Raw genomic sequence first — 27,539 nt, forward strand, 5'->3', positions numbered from 1 at the left:
TAAATTGAAGCTTTTTATGCACTTTGATATGTATTAAATATTTCCTTTCTAAACTTCCACATAGTACGTATATGTACCAGTGGCGGCTCATGAGAATACCGGTGACTAATTGCAAACAAAAATAGCATGCATACATATGTACCTTACTGGGAGGCTGCAGCCCCGAAGCCCATATAGACGACAAAAATAGCATGAATACTATACTGGGAAGGCTACAGCCCGCAGTCCATATGTCCAATGCTCTAGTTAGGATCTAGTCAATCTTGGAATACGCCTCTATGATCTGGAATCCTTACACTAAGTCTCTATCTGTGAAGCTTGAACTTGTCCAAAGACGATTTCTTAGACTGCTTTATAAGGGGCAATATGGGATTTACCCATACTTATTTCCTTCAAAATTCGTCATGGGTATGGTCGGCTACACTTCTCTTGACCACAGGAGGAGTGTTGCCTTCATCAAGTTCTTGTTTTCCATATTTAGAGGCTGTATCTCCTGTCCGTCTATCCTGGCTATATGGACCCGCCATCGTCGCATTTTTCACACTCCTTTGGCTAGAACTCTGGCATTTAGTTATTCTCCCATTTCTCGCGGCCTCCGTTTCTTAAATTCACTGGATGGTGCCATTGACATTTGTCACGTCTCTCTTCATTCTCTGCACCACTTCCTAAGTTATGGAGGTCGCGACCATTTAGAAAGGTTGAGTTAGTGTTTTTAATTATGATTTTATTATGATTTCATGTTTTATTTACTTATCTTTTCCTTATTTAATTTGTATATTTCTATATATATAATTTGTTTATTTAACTTGTGTTTTTTCCTTTTGTACTTCTTAATATTTTTAGCACACTCGTCGCTTTGGAGCAATCTGATAGACGAGTGTGCTTGATTAATTGATTTTTTAAAATAAAATAAAATATGAACACACTACTTTTCGGTTAAATTTTTTGTGATTATGTATTTTTTCAGAATTAAATTATCATTGGTCAGATTAATATAAAAAATATTACAATTCAAGAATTCGAGAAAAGAGTTGATTAAAAAAATACGGTGAAAGTCTTATATAAAAGCAGTGGCGGCTCGTGCATAGGAGCTACGGCGCTGTCACACCCCCGGAAATTTTACGAAAAAATTGTATTTATAACTTGCGTTTAGATATTTGACAAATTCATTAATAATTAATATGTTAAATATCATTTTAATTATATTCACAAGTTTTAAATATATAAAAATGTAATTTTTCTGGAGATGGTGCAGCGCCGCATATTCTATGCATTAGCCGCCACTGTATAAAAATAAAACTATGTATATAGTGTTCAATTCGATTTTTGTAAAATTTAAAGAATCCATTTAATATAGTTTCTTTCCAATGGTCGAACATTAATCATTATATGGCGTGTTTTACACAGTCCTAAAATAGGCTTCATTGTATCCGTATGTAAATGATATTTGATATGAATGTACATATTTTAAATTTATTATTAATATATTTTCAGAAACATTACACGAATCCACATAAATAATTCAGTTACCTTCTATGAGAATTACGTTGAAACATTTCACGTACGTTTGAAATAATAAAAAAAGATGGCAAAAGAACATAAATGAAAAAATCATAAATTTTTCGAATCGCGACAGTTGTAACGACGAAGTAGATATAAAATGAATAATGTTTATTTGAAATATTGGATTTTTGGGACGTTCAAAGCGTTTTGTCTGTCGGTTAACGAGGCGCACTTTGTTTGATTGAACGAATTTTTGTGCAAATATTATAGCATATTGCCGAAGCTGTGGCGCATTTGTCGAACACGAATGCCTTTCAGACGTCTTAAACCTTTTTTAGCGATGAATATACATATATTCATTCACGCTTCCACGAACACAGTTTTGATTGCATCAGGCAAATGTTTAGTAAACACAAAGATATCTCTACTTTAAAAATAGACGCTGAAGATTTAAGTTTTGGATTGAATTTTTTATGTTTTAACGAAAGAGGAATCGATTCACTAGCCATCTCTGATTATCTACGAAGATGTCAAATATTTATTCAGTCATAATATTGTGATAAAACTTCGGATCGGATACCTGCGTTGAATCGAATTTGTTTGCATTTCGAATAAATCAAGCGCTCGGCTTGGAATGTATGCGTCTGCTTTTCCCCATTGAGACGAAACATTCAAACGAAATTCTTCACGCGAGAAAATTGAATAAAATTCAACTAAAGATAATACGTCCATAGTTTTTTTTACGTATCTTATTTATTTCAATCGAAAGCGACGCGACACTCCTAAGAAATTTTCGAACACTTCCTTTCGACGCATTCCCATGATTGGAAAAATGCAAAAATATTTTAATATCACGCATATAAATATTGACGACTGTAATGACCCGAAACATCAGGTGCGTGTCATAAATATTAAAAAGATATATTAATAAACAATATTAATAAACGGTGAATTTTTGTATTATGACGATACAAACGTACGCGATCACACTTTGTCGATATTTATAGGGTAGTTAAAAAATCGTTAAAATTAATATTCATACGAATCTTTTCACGTTTGAAATATCCTTAATCCGGTTTTAATAGTCGATATTTTATAAATCGTTTTCTATTATAGGTAGCGAGCTTTTTTTTTACACGCCATCGAATAATATCCTCCGATACAAGTCGATAAATTATCATTTTTTATCAAACGGAATATCTGTCGAATTCTGTACAAATTTTGCCGTAATTTATCCCATAATTAGACGTTTCGTTGTGATTGACGATTTTTTACCACGGTGTGTTATTATCTGCCCGGTGATTTGTTTGATTGATTAAAATTGCTTAATTGTAATAAATTTGTCGGGTATTAATTAGCTATTTTTAAACGGAAGGTTTCCACTTCAAAAAGTTTGCCGCCCTGGGGCGTCCGCCTCAGTTGCACAATAGTTAATTGTACACTTCGATATTGAGAAACTGAGATCTCTTCTGTAAATAACTGCTAGAAAGCAATTACTGTTTGAGTTTGAAGAGAGTGAAAGCAGGTTTATGTTAGTTCAATGAATGGTGACATTTTTTATATCATCTTTATAGGATGTAATGACATTTTTTTACAATCTATAATAGATTTTGTATTACAATGCTTTCTGCGTATAAATTTTTGTTTGATAAAATCTTTTAATGATTTATGTCGTTTAGTTTTTGTAGTCTTCAAATTATGCCGCAACTTACTGGGGTAGAAATTTCAATAATTATACATATTAGGCTGGCTGGTTTCATTTTCATACACATTAAAGAGTCATACAATTTCAATGCAACCCTGCTATACATAATTTATTATATAAGAAAAAAATAATTGCCTCATACATATATAGCAGCGTTTCTTCAATTGCTTGGTTTTCAAACTGTGCTCTGTGGAACTCAAGGTACTAAGATTCTGTAGAAGTTCATCAATGGTACATATGTACATATTCAAAATCATTCAAAAATTTGCAGAACATTATTTCGTGTATCATATTTATATATATACAATTTTTATAAACTAACTGGATTGCTCGGGTGAGTTAAAAATTAAAAAAGGTAGAATACCGTGAGATAGTATGCCAAATTTGGTATTTGATTGTACATGATAAATTTATTTATTTATTTTTAATTTATACCAGGAATATTTAGCAGGTAACCCCAATGCGCCTTCCTAACCGGAAACATTGTATATTTGATAAAAGTATTCTTAGTATTATACAAAGTATTTAAAATACATATCAATTAACATCCACACAGACATTTATGGTCAAATTTGTAAATTTGCAACATTTTTAAACAATTCAGCGAAATTCGAGATTCCTGAAAACTCGAGATTTGGCGAGAAATTGGGTAAATTGGGTAAATTAAAGAAATTGGGTAAGCGTTTTAATGAAAATCAGATAAATTTTCAAACTCTGCTAGGAAACGATTGACCTGGAGTCACAAATCTAAGGTCTGGCCAGACGACACCAGTGGGATTTGAACCCGTAACCACTTTGTTTAAAGCATTTATATGCTAACCTCTAGTCTATTCTGCTGGTTAATAAACAAACATTGTTTTACTATAGTGCGTAGTAGTACATATGTATATAGATAGAAGAAGTGGAAAATATTACAATAATTGTTCATAAATAAAATTTCGTTGAGGGTCAAAGGGGCTACTATTTTATTTATATAAATGGATTCAGATGATCAATCAAAATTGTGATTTGCGAAAAAGGTTTTTCTTGGAAGTTCTTTGGTTTGCGTTACGTTTCATATTGAAGGCTATATATGTATAACCTTTTCAATGATTTAGTATTCTAAAAAGTTCATCTTCTGCTCGTGGCGTGACGTCAAGAGCACTTTGAAAATACGCTGCTCGTTGGCACGTGTCAACTTTAGCCATCATCTTTAGTCGAAAGTAAACATTTCCAATTATATAAGATCTGTAGAAACCAGTACTCGAGTAATATAATTATTGTGTGTTGACAAAAACTGTACACGTTTGTTTTTTGTATGTACCATTCCAATGTCAAATCAGTTATGTCGTTGCTTTAAATATGTAATCAATTTTGTAAAAATCTATTTTACTCTCTTGCTTTGTGCGAAATGTCAATCAGATGTATTTTAAACGAATTTATTTATTATTTATGCCTTTCGATAAATTATAGCTTAAATTTCGAACCACAAAGTGTCCCATTAACGAATTAACGATAAATCAAATTGACCCAGTTCCAATAATACAAAAAGGTTGCCGAAAACTGCTCCATATATATACTCTTCACATCTTCTTTACATAAGTAAATTTTATTGCCAACATTACGACTTGTAAAAGTGTCACTTCAATCGATCTCGTACAATGATATGAGTATCGTTTCCGTTTTAGGGAAAATAAATAATGCAAACGAAGGTTAATTTGATGCATAAACATAACTTATTAGTATGGAGTGTGATTTTTTCGTAATTTTGAAATACATATTTAGAAATGTGATACTCGAAATGTTTGCTTTGATGCGTATTCTAGTGCCAGCACGCGATATAAACTCTCGTAAACATTTTTATTTATTTTATACACTCAATCAAAAGTGTTCCAGTACCGTTACGTGTCATTTCGACAGGCGCGGTCGTCCCAGGCGGCATTGCTTAAGGGGCGACAAGCTTCGTTCTATAAAGGGGCCAATGTCAAATTGAGTTATTGTATACGTTTGTGTGTCAATTACGCATTAAACTTTTACCGAATTTTGTAGGTCTGATTTTCCTGAATTGAATATCTACACGTAGAATAAATACTGTATATATGTATGTATGTATGTAGTAACTACATACATACATAAATTGATCATGATATCACCGCGGACGGCTCGTAGCTTTAACGTTTGATTTATCACAGGTAGGTTATGCACTCAACGTAGATAATCAATTTCGTGACATATAAAAACTTCAAGTGAGCCAAACAAACCTTTTGTAGCGCACGACGATAATTGTTTAGTTTGGAGAGAAATCGATATCCCATAATTTACAAGGTGCTATAATTTATCGATCTCGTGTAAGTTACAGTGAAAAATTCTTGATTTCTCGTTCGGATACAAAGAAGTGTTTGATTTATCGCCCCTTCCCATCCCGACTTGGACAAATAAAATATAAAAAAAAATTCAGTTTGAATTTGTAAAAGAGAAATATTATTCCCAATTGATTTATTACGAATTCGGTAATTCGATTTTGTTATCGCCGACTTTCGATCTACTATACACCTATTTAAGAGTTGAGAAATTATTTTTCTCCTCTTACAAAGTATGCTTCGGTTCCTTGACGATATTTTCCGTGCGTTTAAAATATGTTTTTTGACACTAACTCGTAATCATTTTGAATATATTATGACTTTGGTTTCGATTACTCGCATACTCCGCCAGTTTCTCAAATGTCGTTCACCGTTTTATACATACGTACATACATATATAATTTTGGTGCAGTGGCTGTTGTCTTTTTGTGCCGGAATGGATGTCGAGTATGTTTACCGTAGGCCACCAATTTGAACAATATTGAATTTCGTATTTGAAGACTAGTACATGGTAGTCGAAAAAAAAGGCAGTCGTTTGCTTAGAAAGTCGAGATGACAATTTAAAAAATGAAATTTATTCAAAATAATGCTGTTCTGTGTGTGTGTGTGTGTGCACTTGAATTTGACGAATGTTATGAAGTAATTGTATGCTACGTTTAAATCGTAACGTTTCGTAATAAATTACGTACTGTGAATAATGATTTCACGTACGAAAGTTCATTGCCATTCTATGTACATATGTATCTACTTAACGAAAGTTCTGTTACTGAGATTTCAATTGAAACAAATCGTTGAATAGTCATGGGACTGTAAAATGTTAAAGTTTTAGATGAAATTTAATAAATGACATGATTCTAAAGCCCATTCAAAAACTTTTCAATTGAAGATTTGGGTCGAGTCTAAATATTTGTAAAGATGCGGCACAATAACGGGCGATTGTAAGATGGCAATAATTTGAATAATACATATTTTTTTATTAAAATATTAACAGTTTTTATATTTAACTAGCTGAACCCGACATGTGTTGCAATGCCGCTCATTCCTGTTTTCCCGTTCCCGTTTTTGGGTGACCGTCACGAGAAAACTGATTGACCGATTTTAGGGTGTGACCAGTTTTCTCGTGACCAGTTTTAGTGTGACGGGTGATCACGTGTGACCACCTCACATATGTGGTTCACATATGACTAGTAGTCCGTTTACCTATGATACAGACAAACATTGATTTTTATATATGTACATATATAGAAGACAATATAAGTACTCTATGGTCACATAGTAGTATAGTCCGTGGTTGCGCTGATGCTAACTACCGAGAGGTTTCCGGGTTCCAGCCCTGGGTTGACCTCGATTTAAAATAATTTATTCGGAATATTTCTTATCAGGCTTGGATATTTGTGATTCCAAGTTGATTGTTTCCTATTATAATTTGATCATTCATCTAATTTCATTGTTGAAACAGTTCCTAACCAAATTAGCAAAATCTTTCTACCTACCATTTATCACCACTATTAGAATATGATTTTAAATTTATATACATATGTACAAGTTTAATAGCATAGGTGTTGCTTGGGGGTAAAACCCGTAATGGCATCATGGTAAAATATAATAATATAATATTATATAGGTACATACATATGAATGTATGTGTAAATGTGGTTTTATTGGAATTCAAATTCACCTTTCAAGAATCAACAATATTTTGTATATTAGATATACGAGTATATGCTTCTTTACATGACTATACAATGTATACACGACGATACAAAGTTAGCCTAAAAAAAAGTTTGTATGAACTGAATATTTGATGTATCAGCCTTGCGAGAAAGCTGTGTCGTTTATCATTTTCAGCTTGACGTTAGGTTGATTGATAACAACTAATATAATTTCGAAGAAGTACACAGAGTATGATTTAATATATAATATAATATTCCACGACAACATATGTATAATACAATTATTGTTCTAACAAAGCCTTCTTATTTATACTCATTATTTGTATATTTGAAATTAAATTTCAACACAATTTTTACGGCTTATAAGAATAAAAATGTATTCGCTCGCTTCAAAGCAAAGGCTTATCTTTTTTTATTATTATTGAACATTTTTGATAATACATAGAAGTAAGCGCGATCAAAGAGAAGCTTTTTTTATCTCGGCTACTCAAGCGCCAACGTATTTTTCGTCAAAGTGAAAATTTAATTAAATAACTATAAAATTAATACGAAATTTAGATAAGGTATCGGCGTATTAATTAAAAATATTCGTGGAAAAAAGGCTCTGTATCTTGATAAACTTGAGAGGAAAGGTCAAAGCTTACCGTAAAATTGAGAAGGATTTTTTTTAGAGGGCTCGGACAAACAGTGAACCAAGTCCATATATTGCAGTGATTCTCAAGCTCATATACTACATAGATATAAAAAAAAATTTAAACAAGTCTATGGACGAAATTTATTTACAAACTTTTTTACTGTTAAGCATACGTTATAACTTGAATTAGTAAATATTATATACATATATGTAGTTTAAAATTTTATAATTTTAGAGGCTGGCTGGGACTGATTTCGTAATTCATTATAGTCAAAGGAGAACTCTCAGAAAAGTAAATTATAATATAATTGGAACACTAGTACCTACGCGTCTCACAGAAATGTCATTTCAAAAGTTTTTCTTTCATTTGGATCTCATCTCTACTACCAGCTAGTCATTTGCCTAAAATTTACTAATTAACTAACTAGTTGGAATTTCCATATACATACATTCGTATGTACGTCATAAATGCTAATTCGAACAACTTTACATTTGTACATATATTTTATAATAACACTGAGCAACAAAAAAAAAATACCAGAGCGGAGACTAGCCAATCTTTACTAAGTTTGACCCACTGAATTCGAATATGATATTGATTTTTGTTGGTGGGTGATCGTTTACGAGATATGAGCGTTTAAAAAAATCCGGGATTTTTACACTTTTTTGGCTTTTGCGGTCTTTAAATCAAAATTTAGGATTGTTACGCTCAAAGTGAGTATTGGAATCAATAGTCAGATATTTTTCCTATTAATTTTTATATTTCATTGCTTTAAAATACTTCTAATTACCATATGTACAGATGTGTGCAACGCTCACAGGCAGCCGAAAAGAAAAAATCATATTCCTTAAAAAATACGAAACGAGACATACTTTTTAAAAATGAATTTAGGTTGTCTTGTTGTATACTTGTGGATTGCTTTTACAACTTGTTACTCTCCCGAACTGTAATTCGAGGAAATAACGGGATAGCAGGTATAGCTTCGGTCCGCATAGAGCTAGGTATTTTATGTTCTATTATCTTTGCGACTGCCAGATGTATTTCTTCAAGGATGTTGAGTATTAGTTGGTCATCGAAAGAACAATGTCCTAAATGTGGTATTGGGGGTAAAAACATTATATGTTCATGAACGAACATGAACACGTTCAGTCTCTCTTGTCGTCTGGTCCTGTTCAGAACTGAACGTTTTGGTTTTCTGGTTTATTTTTATTGTGATTAAAATTGCCAACACTATATTTCTCACACAATATTATCACAAGGTAAGATTTTTGCACTACTTGCACTGGTTCTTTTTATTATTTTTTTATGTTAATATGATTTATACAAATGCTGATAAAATTAAAGAGCGGGCGATTTAAGTTTGCACACAGGCGGCCGAACTCCTAGGCACGGCCCTGATTGAACCTATTTTGACTACCTACTAATGACATATCGTATGTACATATTTGCATATGTAGGTAACCTGTCCAATTTCTTTTTGTTGTTAATCGATTGATTGATTTGATTTTGTGCGTGAGTTTAGGTATGTACATACTACATGACTTTCGACAACTCGTATATCACAATTATCATCAGTATTCACTATTCACTATTTTTATCGTAACCAAAAACCACATTATATGGAACTGCATAGATATCTATGTGGATAGGCGCGACTAATGATAAAAAATACAATATTATACGCATCAACGGATATATGACACGAGATACCTTATTGTCGTACTTACATATGTACATGCGTAAAGTACTTACATGCGTAAAGGTCTGCGTTCCACTTTTTAAGGTCTCGATTCTGTTTATTTGTACGTTATTATATTTATTTAAATTACGCGCACAATGGCTGCTAATGACCCGAGAGATAAACTCGTGAGCAATTCGCCAGAATATGTACTCATAATTTTACATTAGTTCCACTCGACGAGTCGTTTCAAGTCGTTCGCGTGAAAATGTATTTTTTTATTATATTTTATTTATTAAATCTTTGAGTGTCATCAATATCGTAGTAGATCTGCAACGTTAGCCTCGGTCCACATGCATTGATTTTTGCTAATTTTAAATACATAAATACAATTCGACTCTGTCTAAATTATATAAACAGCAAAGAGAACGGGTATAGAACTTACATAGAGCATTGCCTTAAATAAACGAGCATACGAATTTACCGGTGATTTAATCATGTGAAGCAAATTCGGATTATGTTATTGTTTTGTTCGTTGATAACTGTCCTAAATAAACCTGATAAATCGTTAAGTAGCTGACCCAATTAATGTAAACTAATGTTAAATTCTCCCAAATATTACATAAAGCCGTTTAAATAAGTATATTTTCAGCAAAAGGTCTCACATAATTTGAGACACACTAAGGCTAGAACATTTTGTCCCAAATTTACACACACATGTATGTACATATGTATATACGAAGCAAATTTATTATCTACAAAATACTCCTTTTAATCAACGCTAGTGGACCAATTAAACGGCTGCCTCAAATATTCAAATTGAATTTAAATACAATATATTCCGCTTAAAGGTTCGTTTATATCAGCACAGCTTAAGCCGGCAGCAGTGCAAAAAATATTCTTTAGTACATTGTATTTGGACACATTCATATGTTCCGTAATGTGTATGTGAAGTATCAGAAACAGCAGCAACCGACGCGTTCTATTCATATTCACATTTTCTTCTCATTTTATTTTGTTTTCTATTTATTTATTTATTTACATATTAGCAACGGTGACATTACAGAATACTCTAACGCGTCAATATATAATAATACAAATACTATATACATATGAGAAAATTAGCGAGACATCTATGTTATAGATAATACATTTTTGAAATCATATTTAAATATTGGTGACATAGTGGGTAGGATGGTTTTTGCCAATTTGATGGAGGAACCGCTTCGACAATGAAATCAGATAATTGGCAAACTCTGATAGGAAACGATTGACTTGGAGTCACAAATATCCAAGTCTGACCAGCAGCATTGAAGATTATACTCAGAATAAATTATTTTCAATCCCGGTCAGCTCACAAGATAGAACCCGGCGACCTCTCGGTGCTTAGTATCAATGCTACCACCGGGCTATGCTGCTGGCTTTATGTTTAGCCTTGAAACTACTCTGTAATGTCACTACGGCAAAATTTTAATAAATAAATAAATATTATACAGCAGTACATGTCACCGAAACGTATCAAGAAGAACTGGTTTTCTTTGACCATAGTAGAAATATTTACGCATTATGTGACGTCATAGTAGCGGGTGCACCCGTACTGACGAAAGTGTTGCCGTATTCATATGAACATTTTCGGAAACGTTATATTTTGACAATATTGACTCGACGATACGACGCGAGCAATATTGCGGTGTATCGTCACGCTCTGTAATGTATATGTAAGCCAATTTTGCATTGCACTCATCCAAAGCAAGCATGAATGGTGCTGTATAGTATGAATATAAAAAGTCTTTTCGGTGCGGTGTTGTGCTGTGCTATGCCGATCTCTTGACGTGCAGTGCTGAATAATATAAACGGACTTAAATTCGGAATCGAGGCTAATTACAATATTCTAGGAAAATTTTCGGCAACTTTTATCCAAGAAGTGCTCCAAATAAAAAGCATTACATTTGTATGTATGCCTTCAGTTGAATGAAGTTTTTTTAGAGACGTCATTAGTGCTACTTGGCCAAATTATTGGTTGTGTGTAGCCCGAGCTTAATAATGATGGTGGAAAGGTAGGTAGTATTTGTATCGAAAAATTAAATATGGCGAGTTAATTAAAGCTTTCTATTGAAGGCGAAAATAAGCCCATTGATTATATTGTACGATGAATGCTAAATAAAAAGGTTACGGTAAGCGTAATCATGAGCACAATGAGTGGACGTGATGATGTCGAAGGAGGAAAAAAAAAACATTTGCGAAAGGTAAATGGCTAACCCGAGCTAATTGAATTTCATTTTTAATTTTATGTATTATGTATACATTTTTTTATCGCATGCGAAACAAAAAGAGCAGACCACCGAGTTGCGCGTTAATTATGCGAAGATTTTAATTGAATTTCTCGTGTTTTTATCGGTAATGCTGCCGCTTTGCGAGAGACGGGGGGTGGTCTGGTCGGCGGTTGTTATGGTCGTAAATCGGAGGATTTCGGTCGGAAGTGATGTACAAAATGGCGCGTTTGTGCGAATGTAAACATGCGTGCGTGTGTTAAATCCGACGAATTATTATCGCTCGAAAGATTATGTCTGCGGCTTTCTGCTCTTCCAAAACACCCCATTGTCAATACGTTCAGTTCTGAGAAATCCGGCCACTCGGCGAATTTTGTACGCGATTTCATTTCAAATATTTAATCATATAAAACAAAATATTCCACTTATTTACATAATGTATGCTCTCGACGAGAACCTGTGTATATGGTATTTTAATTATGCCTCTCGGGTACGATTTTCAATTGTACAATATGTATGGGTTCATATTTCCGATTTCTACTGAACAAGTACATATCTATTATTAGCTTAAATTTAAGCTCGGAAAGGAAACGTATGTACATACATACATACATACATATAAGATGTCTTAATTTTCTTTGTTTGATTTTGATTTTTAAATGCTTTTTATTATTACTAAATTATATTCACAATACATCTTATATCTATTTTAATAGATACTGATATACTGATCATTTTCTATTTTACAATGTTAAATTAATTTTGTTAGTAATCATAGTATTGTATTATTATAATGTTAATATGTACAGCGTAATACAGCGGTTTCCAAACTGGGAGGCGCGCCTCCCTGGGGAGGCGGGGACTATTGCCAGGGGAGGCGCCAAAACTTTTTAATAAAAAAATAATTTTCATACCATAATATCTACAAATAAATAAAACTTCATATCGTAGCTTAACAGTAAAAATTCAATGCATGAATGTTTATTTTTGTTTTTCTTTCATTTTTATATACACATTTAATTAGCAACCTTTCTCGAAGAAAACCTCTCGATAATTTTATTGTTAAACTTGCCTATTTGGTTGAAATTTTTGGAAAATTGAGGGGTTTAAATAAATCAATGCAGGGATCAAAAATACATCCACTTGTTCAAAAAGACAAAGTAAAAGCTTTCATTAAAAAGTTGAAGTTATGGAAATTAAATTTACAAAAGAATGAATTGGATATGTTTTCACTTTTCAAAGATTTCTGAGCCACAGCCAATATTGAAGCAAGTAAAAATCTTTTTATTGACCTCTTGGATGGTTTAGTGCTGCATTTTTCCAATTATTTCAAAGACCTTGATTTCTCAAAGTTTTTGTGTATACAGAATCCATTAAACTACAATGAAGAAGACGAATTCGAACTGACAACCATCGAAAAAGAAAAATTGATAGAATTATCATGCGATAGCTCACTAAAAAAACAGTTTCAAAATGAAACCATAATTCAATTTTGGATGAATCTTAGTGGAGAGTATGAATCTTTGTATTGCAAAGCAATGCAAGTGTTTCTACCGTTTGTAACGTCTTATTTATGCGAAACGGGCTTTTCGGCACTAGCTGCAATGAAAACCAAATATCGAGCCAGGTCAATAGTCGAAAAGGAGTTACGAGTGGCACTCTTCATATTGCCCCCAAGATTTGATAAATTTTGTGCCAATAAACAACAACATCATTCGCATTAAATTTTGATGTGTTAGATGTAGTTTAATTAGTAATTTAATATAATAATAAATATACGTGTTCGTATAAATTTATGTTATAGCAAAACCTTTTTATTATTCTGTCTATTGTAGTGTTCAGTATTTTTTTTTTTAAATAAAGGTTTATTATTTAAAACGTGTCTATATTATTATATATATTAAAAAATAAAAGGTAGGGAGGCGCGGAAAAAAAAATTTTTTTTAGGGAGGCGTAGTAGCATAAAGTTTGGAAACCGCTGGCGTAATAGGAAAAAGAGCTCAAAAACCTATTTACAATTCTTATAAATGCTCATAATACATAATATTAATTAAAGACTCTAAAGTCGATGACCTAAAGCAGATTGTGTTTAGGTAATCTGTGTGTTATACCTGAAGGGTATAGACATTTTGTTGTAATCACCGAGACTCTTCACAAGTGTGTTAGTATGGTTAGTGATTCTGTCATAGAATCTACTGGTTAGTTTGTTAGTAATGTCTGTTACAAACGGAATATTATTTATGGCATGCAGTTTTTTCAAGTTAGTATATATGGGTGTATTATAAATTATTTTTAGGGATTTATTTTGTATTATTTGGAGTTTGGAAAGGTTAGTATTTCCATACAGGTGAAGCATAGGTAATATGAGCGCTCAATGGCAATATGAGCGCGATATAATTTTATTTTATTTTGAGTTGATAAAGAACTATGGCCATTAAATATTGGGAATATTGAGGATAAACCCCGCATTGCCTTGCATTTCGCTGCCTCACTTTTCAACAAATGTACTTCACTTTTCATCATTCCGTTCATTTTAGCAAAAAGATCTTCGATCGATGTGTTTTGCCAGTGATGACGTATGGATGTGAAACTTAGAAGTTGAGCGCCAAAATGTTACTCAAAGTCCAATGCACAATGTATGGAACGCTGTTTGCTCGGCATAACGGGGAGAGATGGGAAATGGAATATGTGGAATATTTAACCAGCAGTATGGTTCGGTGTTTGTATTTATGTTTAGTACCGAGAGGCTACCGGGTTCGATACCGTGCTAATCTTTTATACTGCTGGTCAGACTTGGATATTTGTGACTCCAAATCGATCGCTTCTTATCAGGGTTTGACAATTTATCTGATTTCGTCGTTGAAACGGTCCCTCCATCAAATTAATCATCCTACCCACTGTCACCAATATCTGAATTTGATTTATGTAAAAATCTATGTATTACAAGTATAAGTATAGATGTCTCTGTGGATTAATTAATTAATTAATTAATTGTTAATTTCGTGCTCTTCGGTCTCTCGAAATACAGCGATTTATGTGATAAAAATGCTGCAATGTTTGTAATTAATGGTCTAATGATTCGAACTGTATGTGATTACTTTTCCTAAAAATAAACAAAATCCAGACTACCTAATCCACAATTTCCAATTGCATCGATTTTTAATTTAATAATATGCCTGCATACGTACTTAAATCGTGATCAAATAATTTCCGCTAATTAACGATGGGCAAATTTTGTCAAATTTTAGGGATTGCAAAATTGCAATTCTAGTAAATACATACCTACACCTATATACATATTACATATGTATATAGTGGAGAGAGTAAAGACATTGATATGCCAATGGGCGGGTCACGTAGCTACATATGTAAAAGAATGGACAAAAGGTAGATAAAACAAGTGGTATAATGGTACCCGAGAGAATGTAAAAGGATGAAAGGAAGGCCGCAAGGAAAATGGGTGGACGAAATTATAAAAATGTTTGGAGGGAGATGGATGAGATTTGCCCATAGCAGAGCCGAATGGAAACCTGTTGGAGAGGCCTTCATCCAGCAGCGGATGGTGAATAAATGATGATGATACATGTTAGCCTTTAACTTAACGCTGTAACACTACTGGCTGACTGCAATTAGATGTACATAAATACAGATGCTATTGAGAAAATGTCGATTACTTAGAGCAATTTTATATGTCAAAATTTAGACGAATGGGTTTTCGACAAATTTGTATATAAATATTAAACTCTCGTAACTTACTACTGTCAAAATTTCAACTGTATGTACGTATGCATGATTTCGTAGATTTCATTTAAAGCAAATTCTATATACATATGTATATACTTATATTATAAGTTGACTGTTGCTTGAAAAAATCAATGATACATAAAAAAATGTAAATGAAATTTTCATAAAAGATAAAAATAGACCATTGTCCGAATTCCATAGGGATTTTTTGAAATTACTCCTATGTATGTATGTAAGTACTACCTTTATGAGGGTCGCAAATATGGTAGCCTTAATCTTGGGAAATAGGTCGAATGCGACCCGGCTTTCCACTACATAATTTTTGCAACAGTATTGTTAAAATCATTTTATGAATTTCTCCTTCCACCAACGTGTACATATATTAAATATAACTTAATTAAAATGTAGTTTTGTATGCAAATGGGTATTTTAAAATTCATATTTATGTATGTATGTATGTATGTATGTATATGAAGTTTATTTGATTTGAATAGTTGTAGTACGAGATTTTAAATTACCCCCCTTTAAAGCTATGTATGACTGTGATAGTCCATATAAATATTATTGATAATAAGTGTTTCTGTAATCAGCCAATCGCAGCGTTACTGCGTTCTGATTGGTAGATTTCAATTTGATACAAATTTTGATTGGTTGTGAATCAATCGATACTGGTTTCAATTGATCAATTGAATTAAATTTTAGTATTAAAATATCAATGCATTATATTATACGTAGCCGTTAAATATAATATGTATATACAGGTAATTTTGTTGCACTTTAATAAATTTAATTTTCAAAAGTGCGGTTATTTATCAACTGAAAATTATATTTTTATCTTGAAACATTACCCACATTTGCCGAAAAATATAATAACTGTCATATCATTTTTCGTGCACAGCATGAACCATGTGTCGCACACCATATGTATGTATGAATAAATGCCCTAAAGTTATTTAATACTTTTGATGGTACTCGTGAAATATGTGTGTTCTTTAGAATAATGCTCATTTATTCTTCCGATCAATATAACACATGTGTTGAATTGTATGTAGCTATAAATGATGGGTTTCACTTGTTGTGCAAAAAAGTTAGGTCCATTTGGGACACACTGTATATTAAATTTTAATGTGTACCTTAATGAATATAAAATGTGAAATGCAAATGCGGAATAATGTTTTGAAATATACCGGCGAACTCACTTAGTAATTTGAAATTGATTTTGCCTCTAATTTGAAATTTATTATACGCAAAATTTCGTAGAGTTTAGTGTGTGGGATTAAAGTACATTATATTGTAAATGAAGAAAGCGCCTTTATAATTACCCTTTTTTGGGTCGTTGTAAATTTTAATTAAAACTCTTTGATTAAACAATTATTCATAATGTCAAATTTATTATTGTTTCGCAGACAAATCGACGAGGTGACCCGATGAGCAACTTGCGTGATTGATTGTAGCAATTCAGAGTGACTAGCGGCCGCCGAATAAAATTAAAGTTAAATAAATAATAGCACAAAAAAAAGAGAAAAGAAAAAACAGATAGTGTGTTAATGTAATGTCTATTCAGTGAAAAAAAAAAAATCAAGTAGTTATTACGCCATTAGTGCAAGCATCAATCATAAAATGTGGAATCTGGATTCGTTTGCGAAATAAAATGTTCAAGAGTCGCCATCGTCGCCGTCGTCGTCGTCGTTGTTGTGAACATGACGTCGTCGTTCAGCGTCGTAATTCTGGTGCACTTTCTTCTTGTCTGCAACTCCATCGGCTTTGCTGCCAAGCTGTTCGGTAAGAAGGCATTTAATATTCGTTTATATTTATCATTATTATTGGATATTACGGCTGTCAGTTGAATGGCGTGTCGAATTGGAGCATCTGTTTTTGTACCGACATGCAAAATGTTAACTAGGTGGTGGGGTTATTTTGAGGTATTTTAAATTAGGATAATTTGGGCTAAATACAAAGCTCATGTGCTGGGCATTAGTGCGTCCGCATGATTAACTTTGTGTAACACAGCCAAAAATTACATACTATAATTGACAGGTAATGCGTTTTGGTAATTTATTCAAAGTTCCAATTTTTATGTTATACGCAGGTGACTATTCATGACAAACTTTAATGGATTAGAGAAAATATCAAGAATATATCGCTGATACTAATTATTATGTATTAGAAAGTTAATTTAAATTAAAAGTACATTAATATTTATATCATAAAAAGTTTTGGAAGAAAAACGGCTATATCTACGTTTTGAGATTTTATTGTAATGATTCGAGTGTAATTACAGTAATAAATCATAATTAGTAATAAAAAATGTATATGGTCATTATCAATTCCATACCCGTTACTTGTAGAATATTTTTATATAAATATATTTATGTTTAATACAATATTTATTTACAATACATAGAACAGAATAAATAAAGAGCATTTTAGATTATAAAAATTTGGTGATTAAAATTTTATTTATTTATTTACTAGCTGAACCCTGCATGCGTTGCAATGCCACAATAGCGCATGCAATTCCCGTTCCCGTTATCGTTCCCGTTCCCCTTCTCGTTCTCGTTCCCGTTCCCATTTTTCGGAACAACGCAGGCAGCGAAAACCCTGGTCGCGACGTGAAAACATTCGAAATTATAGCGAATGACAATCATTCCCGTTCTTCCTGCACACACACAAATACACACATACATAATACACACACACACATACACACAAACACACACACATACACGCACACACACACACACACACACACACACACACACACACACACACACACACACACACACACACACACACACACACACACACACACACACACACACACACACACACACACACACACACACACACACACACACACACACACACACACACACACACACACACACACACACACACACACACACACACACACACACACACACACACACACACACACACACACACACACACACACACACACACACACACACACACACACACACACACACACACACACACACACACACACACACACACACACACACACACACACACACACACACACACACACACACACACACACACACACACACACACACACACACACACACACACACACACACACACACACACACACACACACACACACACACACACACACACACACACACACACACACACACACACACACACACACACACACACACACACACACACACACACACACACACACACACACACACACACACACACACACACACACACACACACACACACACACACACACACACACACACACACACACACACACACACACACACACACACACACACACACACACACACACACACACACACACACACACACACACACACACACACACACACACACACACACACACACACACACACACACACACACACACACACACACACACACACACACACACACACACACACACACACACACACACACACACACACACACACACACACACACACACACACACACACACACACACACACACACACACACACACACACACACACACACACACACACACACACACACACACACACACACACACACACACACACACACACACACACACACACACACACACACACACACACACACACACACACACACACACACACACACACACACACACACACACACACACACACACACACACACACACACACACACACACACACACACACACACACACACACACACACACACACACACACACACACACACACACACACACACACACACACACACACACACACACACACACACACACACACACACACACACACACACACACACACACACACACACACACACACACACACACACACACACACACACACACACACACACACACACACACACACACACACACACACACACACACACACACACACACACACACACACACACACACACACACACACACACACACACACACACACACACACACACACACACACACACACACACACACACACACACACACACACACACACACACACACACACACACACACACACACACACACACACACACACACACACACACACACACACACACACACACACACACACACACACACACACACACACACACACACACACACACACACACACACACACACACACACACACACACACACACACACACACACACACACACACACACACACACACACACACACACACACACACACACACACACACACACACACACACACACACACACACACACACACACACACACACACACACACACACACACACACACACACACACACACACACACACACACACACACACACACACACACACACACACACACACACACACAGACATTCGTTTTTATATAATATATATAGATTTAAAAAATAAGAATTCGGACCATAGTGACATCACAGGTTGTTCCAAAGATTCATTGTAGCCTGGAATACGAGAATAACATTGAATAAATAAGAATTAACAATAATACAAATTAAAACTTGAAAAATAAAAAAAATTATCTCCATTCGGGATGGAGAACAAGTCAATATTGATTTCTATCGCATTGAGAAGGCATATCGCAAATTCGCAATACATATGTATTTAATATAATTATGTAAATGAAAATTTGTGAAAACTTTTTTTAAAAAATTATAGCGAAGTTATGTCCATCGTTATGATGATCATAATACACATTTAAAAAAATATATTTTTTTACGCAACTATAAATATTACCAAAATAGGTAAAGGCAAAGTTATAGCCGTGATTTCAAAAAGCAAGCTATATCTATTTAAATATATCCTTTTAGCTAACACGATTTGCTTCTAAATTGAATGATAAAATAATAATAATACACTTTGTATGATAATAAGAATTATATTTCAAAAAATTTCAATCGGTGTTTACAAAACGATTACCATAAACTAGAGTACTTAAAATATATTATAGAATGAAGCTAACGATCTTTAGCATCAAAATGAGTACACACACGTTTCAAAATCAATCTCCACATAAATCATATACGGATCGAAATACATATGTATATATTTGTAATGAAAAAAGTTTAGAAAGCATCGGCCATTAATCGCATCGTGCGACATCGCGTAAAACTATCCCATTCTCTAACTAAAATAATAACACATTTATTTCGAAATAAATCAATTGATTTTGACAGATATATATCAAACCTAATTCTATGAGCATGGATACTAAACCAATTTACCAGTCGTTAATCAAAATTATTGTACGAGCGTGAAACAAATTTATTTCACGTACGTACTTACTACTCATGCGTGGACCGTGAGGGTATGGCCATTTAAACGGTTCATAAATTGAAAATATACGACAAATATGGGAATATCGACGTGAAATACACAATGTGAATGGGGGGAGGGGGGGAGGTCTACGTTTTCGTGGGCGTGGGTGTCCAAAATCGAGGGCTACGAATTACAATTAATTACCATTTTGTAAAATATTACGAATTTCGGCCGGGCGCACAACCAGCCGGACATGCACGCCGAACCTTTTGTTCGCCGCCGTTCTGTGAATTATTAATTTTTAATTACCACATTATTTACGGCCGTCGGTTTTAATTAAAAAGGAAAAAAATCATACGCAAGACTAGGTATGTAGGTATATTATTATGATTGTCGAAATCGAAAAGAGCATAGACGTAGTTTGGACGCTTTTTTACTGCCTTTTAACGTCCGCCAATCACGACACGCGGCCATAAATAAACTGTATGGGAATCGATTTTTGACATAATATACAAAATAAAATACACCTATGTGTATGTGTGTGTTTGTAAAATAATATTGTTTTTAATGAATACGGTTAAAATTTTATTTCCGTATAAAATGATGATTTTTACGCATTTTTATGTAAATTTTATATTCGGTGCATATTTCACGCATCGTTAGGGAATATCTCTTTCCGTATTATCGCGCCGATAAATGTCGTTGATTATTTCGGCATATATTCTAATAATTTCCCAATAAGCGTAAACATAGCGAGAGGGAGTTTCTACATATAAATAAAGAATATTTCGGTATAATTTTGTCACTTGTGATATTTTTCGACTGTTATAATGAGTCACGAATGTCCCAAGTCAAAACATGCTAGGATAATTTATCAATTTAAATACTTCACTGGGGGGGGGGGGGGTAATGAAGAGTTTGAAATTACCTGCCTGAAATTAATTTCATGAAGCGTTTCAAAAATCAAATTGCCGTTATTAATCAGGATGATGCTGCTTATGAATTTAACTTTCGGTTTCATCAATCAATTGGTTATTTTTTTATGAAAGCGCCGCAATGAAACGATTAGGCACGCGACACTCGCGGATTATGCTAATTGGTCTTGCCTAATTTGGGCCAAATAACGACCGTACTAAATTTCAAACCGAGGAGATTACGCGCGCGAATTATTAAACTTACTCACCTGTGGCCCTCTCTCGAATTGGACGCACAAAGCGTCATAATTCAATTTGGAATGTTATTAGGGAATGTGTTGTGCTGAGATGGGTAGCTTGTGACACATTTATAGTGTGGATTAAGTACGAGCCGTGAAGTTCGTTTGATTAAAATTAAATTTTCTTTTTACAGGGGAAATAAAAAGGATAGAAGCTCTATTGGGCGGAAAAGTGTCAATGCCGTGTGACGTGACGTCATCAAACTCTAACGACACCCTGTTGTTGCTCGTCTGGTACAAAGGAAATAAGCCATTCTACAGGTAGCCATTAAAGCTCATTGCGATCTTCATCTAATTTAATTATACTATCCACTGGTGCTTTATCAGGTCAATTATCTATTTGATATCCGTCGAAAAAGTAATCATTTCCTTTATTAGAAAATAAATCTTGATTAATTTAATAAATGTTAAATTAGATTTTTGTATATGCTACAGTGATTACATACTAGCAGTGAAAGTATACTTAAACTAGCATTTTAGGGAATTCATATTCCGAATACTTTACATTTACTTCTGATACTTCTATTTATGTTGTGGATCTTCTGCCTCTAACAAAAGTTTTTCAATATACTCTTCGGTGTACGAATGTTTAATTATATCAGAAGAAGAAGAAGGCAAATTTTATGATTTTAGACCAACTTTGCAATTTGTCAAAATACAGCTTTACATGGGGACCGTTTGAGCAGTATATTTCATGAATCGAACAGGTCTTTCTTCTAATTGGCGCTTTTGTGATCTTACATCCAAGTTATCTTTTACCGACTGATTAAGTATACTTTTATTAGTGAATATAAAATTTCACTGGAGAATATATGTAGATTCACATATATGTACATACATATGTAAAATATAAAAATGTATATTAAATTTAATGAAGTAAAAAAAAAAAATTGTGCCTAAAAATGTAGAGAACGGATTTTTATTTTAAAATTGATAGTTTGTACTACAATGTTTTAAATTACATTTTAGCTGGTTAATTATTGCTAATTTTAATAAGAATATATTCAAATCAAATGATTCATTGTTTTTTAAATTACATTCAATATTCAATATATGTACATAAGTAAATTTCTAACTATTTTCATATTTATTAAAATTTAATTGAATTCAGCTACGACGGCAGATTATTGAAACATTGGAGAAGTGGAGAATTCTTCCAAAATGATAGAATCATCTTCACCTTTCATACGGAACCAGCTGCACTCTTGATGGATCGAGTAAACTTGGATGATGAAGGAACGTATAGATGCCGAGCCGACTTTAACTTATCACCAACTAGAAACTCAGGAATATATCTTTACGTTATCAGTGAGTATCATTTTACTATAATATAGCAATGTGCAATATAAATAAATATAATAATGATAAATTGAAATTACAAATTTTAGTAGTTCCAAGTAAGCCGTTTTTCATGGATGAAATTGGTACAAAGGTTGAACATACAGTTGGACCATTTCATGAAGGTGATACACTGTTACTGACATGTTTAGCTGTAGGAGGTATAAATATATTTAAATACTCGGCGTAAATCATTTTTAGTATACATTTGATTACATTTTTCAATATTTAAGGAAAACCTATTCCGAAGTTAACATGGTGGAAGTCAAATACATTATTGGATAGCACGGATGAACCAAGCGAAGTTCCAGGTGTTAGGGAGAATCAGCTCATTCTCACTTTAACCAGAGAGTTCTATAATACTAAAATACAATGCTTAGCATCCAATAATAATATAACTGTGCCGCTATCGTCTAGTCTCGATATTGAGTTGTATGGTAGGTTTTTCGCTTTGTTGTCTATTTTAATCATCATAACGTGAAACAAGTTTTGATTGTATCGTTGTTTAGTGAGTCCGAAGACTGTCGCCATATTGAGCAGTAAACAGGCATTGTCTGCTGGTAAATTGTATGAACTACCGTGCTTCGTCAACGGCTCAAATCCAACACCGGAAATAACATGGTGGCTGGACGGAAAACTCATTACAGATCAAGTGATTGTATGCATTTATATTATTCTTATTATGAATTATACCATTTTCTAATATTATTTTATGTATGGATTTATATCATTGTTGTATTGGAGTAGTAATGCCTTACATTATGGCACTTCCATTTTATAGACATATTCTTTTAGCAGTTTAAGAATAATACAAATTCTCCTTAATGATCAATATTTTTATTTTATTTTATTTTTATTACAATCAATGTACACTCGTCATTACAGATCGCTCCAATGCGACGAGTGTACGAGAACAGTCAGACAACGTATACAATACGTTGAATGGTCAGACAACGTATACAGTACCTTCAATAAACATCGAATACAATAATTAATCAAGTACAGAAATAATAATCATAGAGACATCTATGGATTATTTTTAGATTTTGTGCACAATTATTATTACAATTTTTATACACATAATAAACACGAAATTATAGAGACATCTATAGATTTCAGATTTCTGTGCATAATTTCTACAAATTATACACAAAGATTTTTGTGACAACAGGAAAGGATATATTACCAATTTTCAGGAATCGTTTCAACAATGATCAGATAAAATTGGCAAAACTCTGATAGAGAAACGATCGATTTGGAGTCACAAATCCCCAAATCTAACCAGCAGTTTTTTGGTGAATCGAACCAGCGATCGCAGTGGTGCTAAATATATATGCTACCATTAAGCCAAACTGCTGGCTAATATATGATGTATTAATAATTAAATGAATATTTTTTGTAGAATCTATTTGATAAAGCGTTTTTTTCTGTATATTAACTAGTAAAAAGAGTGCCATATTCCATTTTATAATTTTTACAATTTATTAAATGTCGCCCTACTATAATAGTATTCTCACTTTTTACTTATTATAATACTTCAGATGAATTCAAATTATATTGAACAACAATTTCAGATAACAGAGGCAACTCAACGTGAAATAATTTCAAACTTACATTTGAGACCCAAAGTTGAGCACAACGGAAAAGATTTAACATGCCGAGCTACCAATTCCGTACTAGCACCAAGTCATGCTAGTAAATTAAATACTATACGGCTTAATATATTTTGTGAGTATAATTTAAAATGATAAATTTGACAAATCAGTGGAAAAATTCATGACCAAGTTTTATATTATTGATTTAATGCAGTTGCTCCGTTAGTTTCCTTGACTCTATTGACCGATAGAAATAGGGACGAACATGTGCGTGAAGGTGATCGGTTACAGTTCCGTTGCATGGTGGAAGCAAATCCATGGATAACGAACACAGAATGGTTTGCAAATGTAATGCGTTATAAATTATAAAATCATCCCACAATATGTATTTGTATGAAGTGATGATTTAATATCAAAGTTTTTATTTAGAGCAGAACAATACAAGGAAGTACATTCAACGGAAGTCAAATCATACTATCGTACAGTGATCTGTTGATTCTAAATGCTACCATGTCACATTCTGGAAACTATTCTTGCATGGCTTTCAATTTGGAAGGCAGCGGAAGGAGCAATGAGTTACAAGTTAAAGTAGCATGTGAGTATTATTCAGAAAATCCATATAAATGTTTGTTTATAAATGTTTAATATTTATGTGTATTTGTTTTAGATAAACCGAGATGTATGCGACTTGGAGTGGTGCGATATGAAAATAGCACTTTTGTGCAGTGTCCGATTTCGTCATATCCCGAAGTCACCATATTCTATTGGGAGTTAGAGAGTAAACCTGGAAAAGTCTTTGAAAGCGATGAGAACTTTTTCAATTTAGATGCTATAGAAGGTTTCGTGAAAGTGAAGCAATCTGATGAAATAGTTATGTTTTGTCGGGCTAGTAATTCGATCGGTAGTCAAGTTGTACCATGTAAATTAATTGTGAAGCTGCTGTCGAAATTACCAGATCCACCCAGAGATTGCAGCATAGATTCCAGTGAAAATTATATAATTGTAGATTGCATATTAGGTAAGCTTTAAAATTATTGTATTGTATTAAATCAAAAAGTAAAAGCTCACAAGCTTTTGGCTTATTGCCCTGAATAGTATTCTTCTGCAACTTAACCATACCATTCAAGTATATATCTTCTGATAATAAGCTTATCTTCATTTTGTGTGTACATTTTCCTGCGATTATAAGAGGATTTCAGTACAAAAATCTAATTAAAGAATGGAGGAATTGTAACATCTCAGTCTTTTTGACTTTTTTTACAAACAAATTGCCTTTGTTTTTTTATTTAAATTTTAAAGTACTACATATTTTGATAATATATAAATGTATAGTATGTTCAGCAGATACTAATCGAAGTCTAGATCGTCTGATGAGCGTGTCATTGTGGCATAAAGTAAATAGTACAAAAATTCTAATCAATAATATAACATCACCGATGTCTAGAGTGAAGATCGATAATCTAGAATCGGGACGGACATATGAGCTATTATTATTTTCTTTTAATAAATGGGGAGAAAGCGATGTCATCAATTTGACTGCCAATACTCTCGAGGCTGCCTATTTCTTCGGTAAGAATAATTTCATATCATGTAATAATAAATTTATTTAAATAATAGTTTATTATAATATTTTGTTTTAATTTTAGATCGTTCTTCAATAGATGTAGGAATATGGTCGGGAGTATTAGTTGGATTAATATTAACGATTAGTATATTAATTATCATACTGATTATGAAGAAGAGGATGAAATCCATCATCGTAGATACCGGCCAGAATGAGAAGAATGACAATGCCACAATTAATAGAAATGATAAAAAAAATTATATAACTTCAAATGTCGGTAAGTATTCGATATTAGGATCTTATATAGTATAAACAATATATTTGTAAAAGAAATCATTGTTTATTTCAGACGTGACTGAAAAACCATTATTGTACAAAGACGGAGTCACAATTTCGCCAAATATATTATCGATGAAGATAAACACCGAACCAAAGAATCCCGAAAACATTAGTTTAGTTCAAATGAAAGGTGAAGAATTAGTATCGCCACCTCCTGTGTTTAGAGAAAATAAACCGAGACTGCCTCAGATGTCTAATGGTTCCGAGAAACACATGGAGATGGTGAATAATATTAAGAAAACGAAGAAGACAAAGCAGTTGTTTCACGCCACTGAGAAAGTATTGGCCGATGAGGAGACTACGTTTAAATTATTCAACATGAGCAAAGAAAGCATAGTCTGAATATGTACTGTACAATTTGTAGTTGTAATAAAAACAAATAATGATACTAATAATTTATTAAAAATATGTATGTATTAAGGATGTAAATATAGTGTATTATAATATGTAATTAATAAAACGAGTATTGAATTTATAAGGTTTAATGTTTTTTAAGCTAATAAATGAACTGATTGAGATAGCTGAAAATATATACGATAGCCGCTACAGTTGTTTGTGAATTTTTTTTTGATATGCAGATTGAGACTAGGGTTTGTATCCTGGAACTTGGAGATTGCTTAAGCGACTCTTAACAATCTTGAAGAAATATTAAAACAAATAATAAATCCAATCTCAATTTAATATA

General features: G+C 33.2%; 2 protein-coding genes across 2 annotated transcripts in view; one reads left to right on the forward strand and one right to left on the reverse strand.

Moving 5' to 3' along the window:
* The window catches only part of LOC143921168 (uncharacterized), a 420,653-nt gene that overhangs the window by 185,476 nt on the left and 207,638 nt on the right, over positions 1–27,539 (reverse strand). The window lies entirely within an intron of this gene.
* LOC143921303 (cell adhesion molecule Dscam1-like) lies at positions 22,053–27,196 on the forward strand. The gene is made up of 14 exons (XM_077444551.1): positions 22,053–22,071; positions 22,153–22,279; positions 23,130–23,326; positions 23,407–23,517; positions 23,590–23,793; positions 23,866–24,008; positions 24,759–24,785; positions 24,898–25,051; positions 25,166–25,299; positions 25,381–25,546; positions 25,619–25,969; positions 26,284–26,520; positions 26,598–26,792; positions 26,865–27,196. Exons 1-14 carry the CDS (start codon positions 22,053–22,055, stop codon positions 27,194–27,196), a joined length of 2,397 nt encoding a protein of 798 aa, XP_077300677.1.

The sequence above is a fragment of the Arctopsyche grandis genome, chromosome 13 (genome assembly GCF_051622035.1).
Source record: "Arctopsyche grandis isolate Sample6627 chromosome 13, ASM5162203v2, whole genome shotgun sequence".
Lineage (NCBI taxonomy): Eukaryota > Metazoa > Arthropoda > Insecta > Trichoptera > Hydropsychidae > Arctopsyche > Arctopsyche grandis.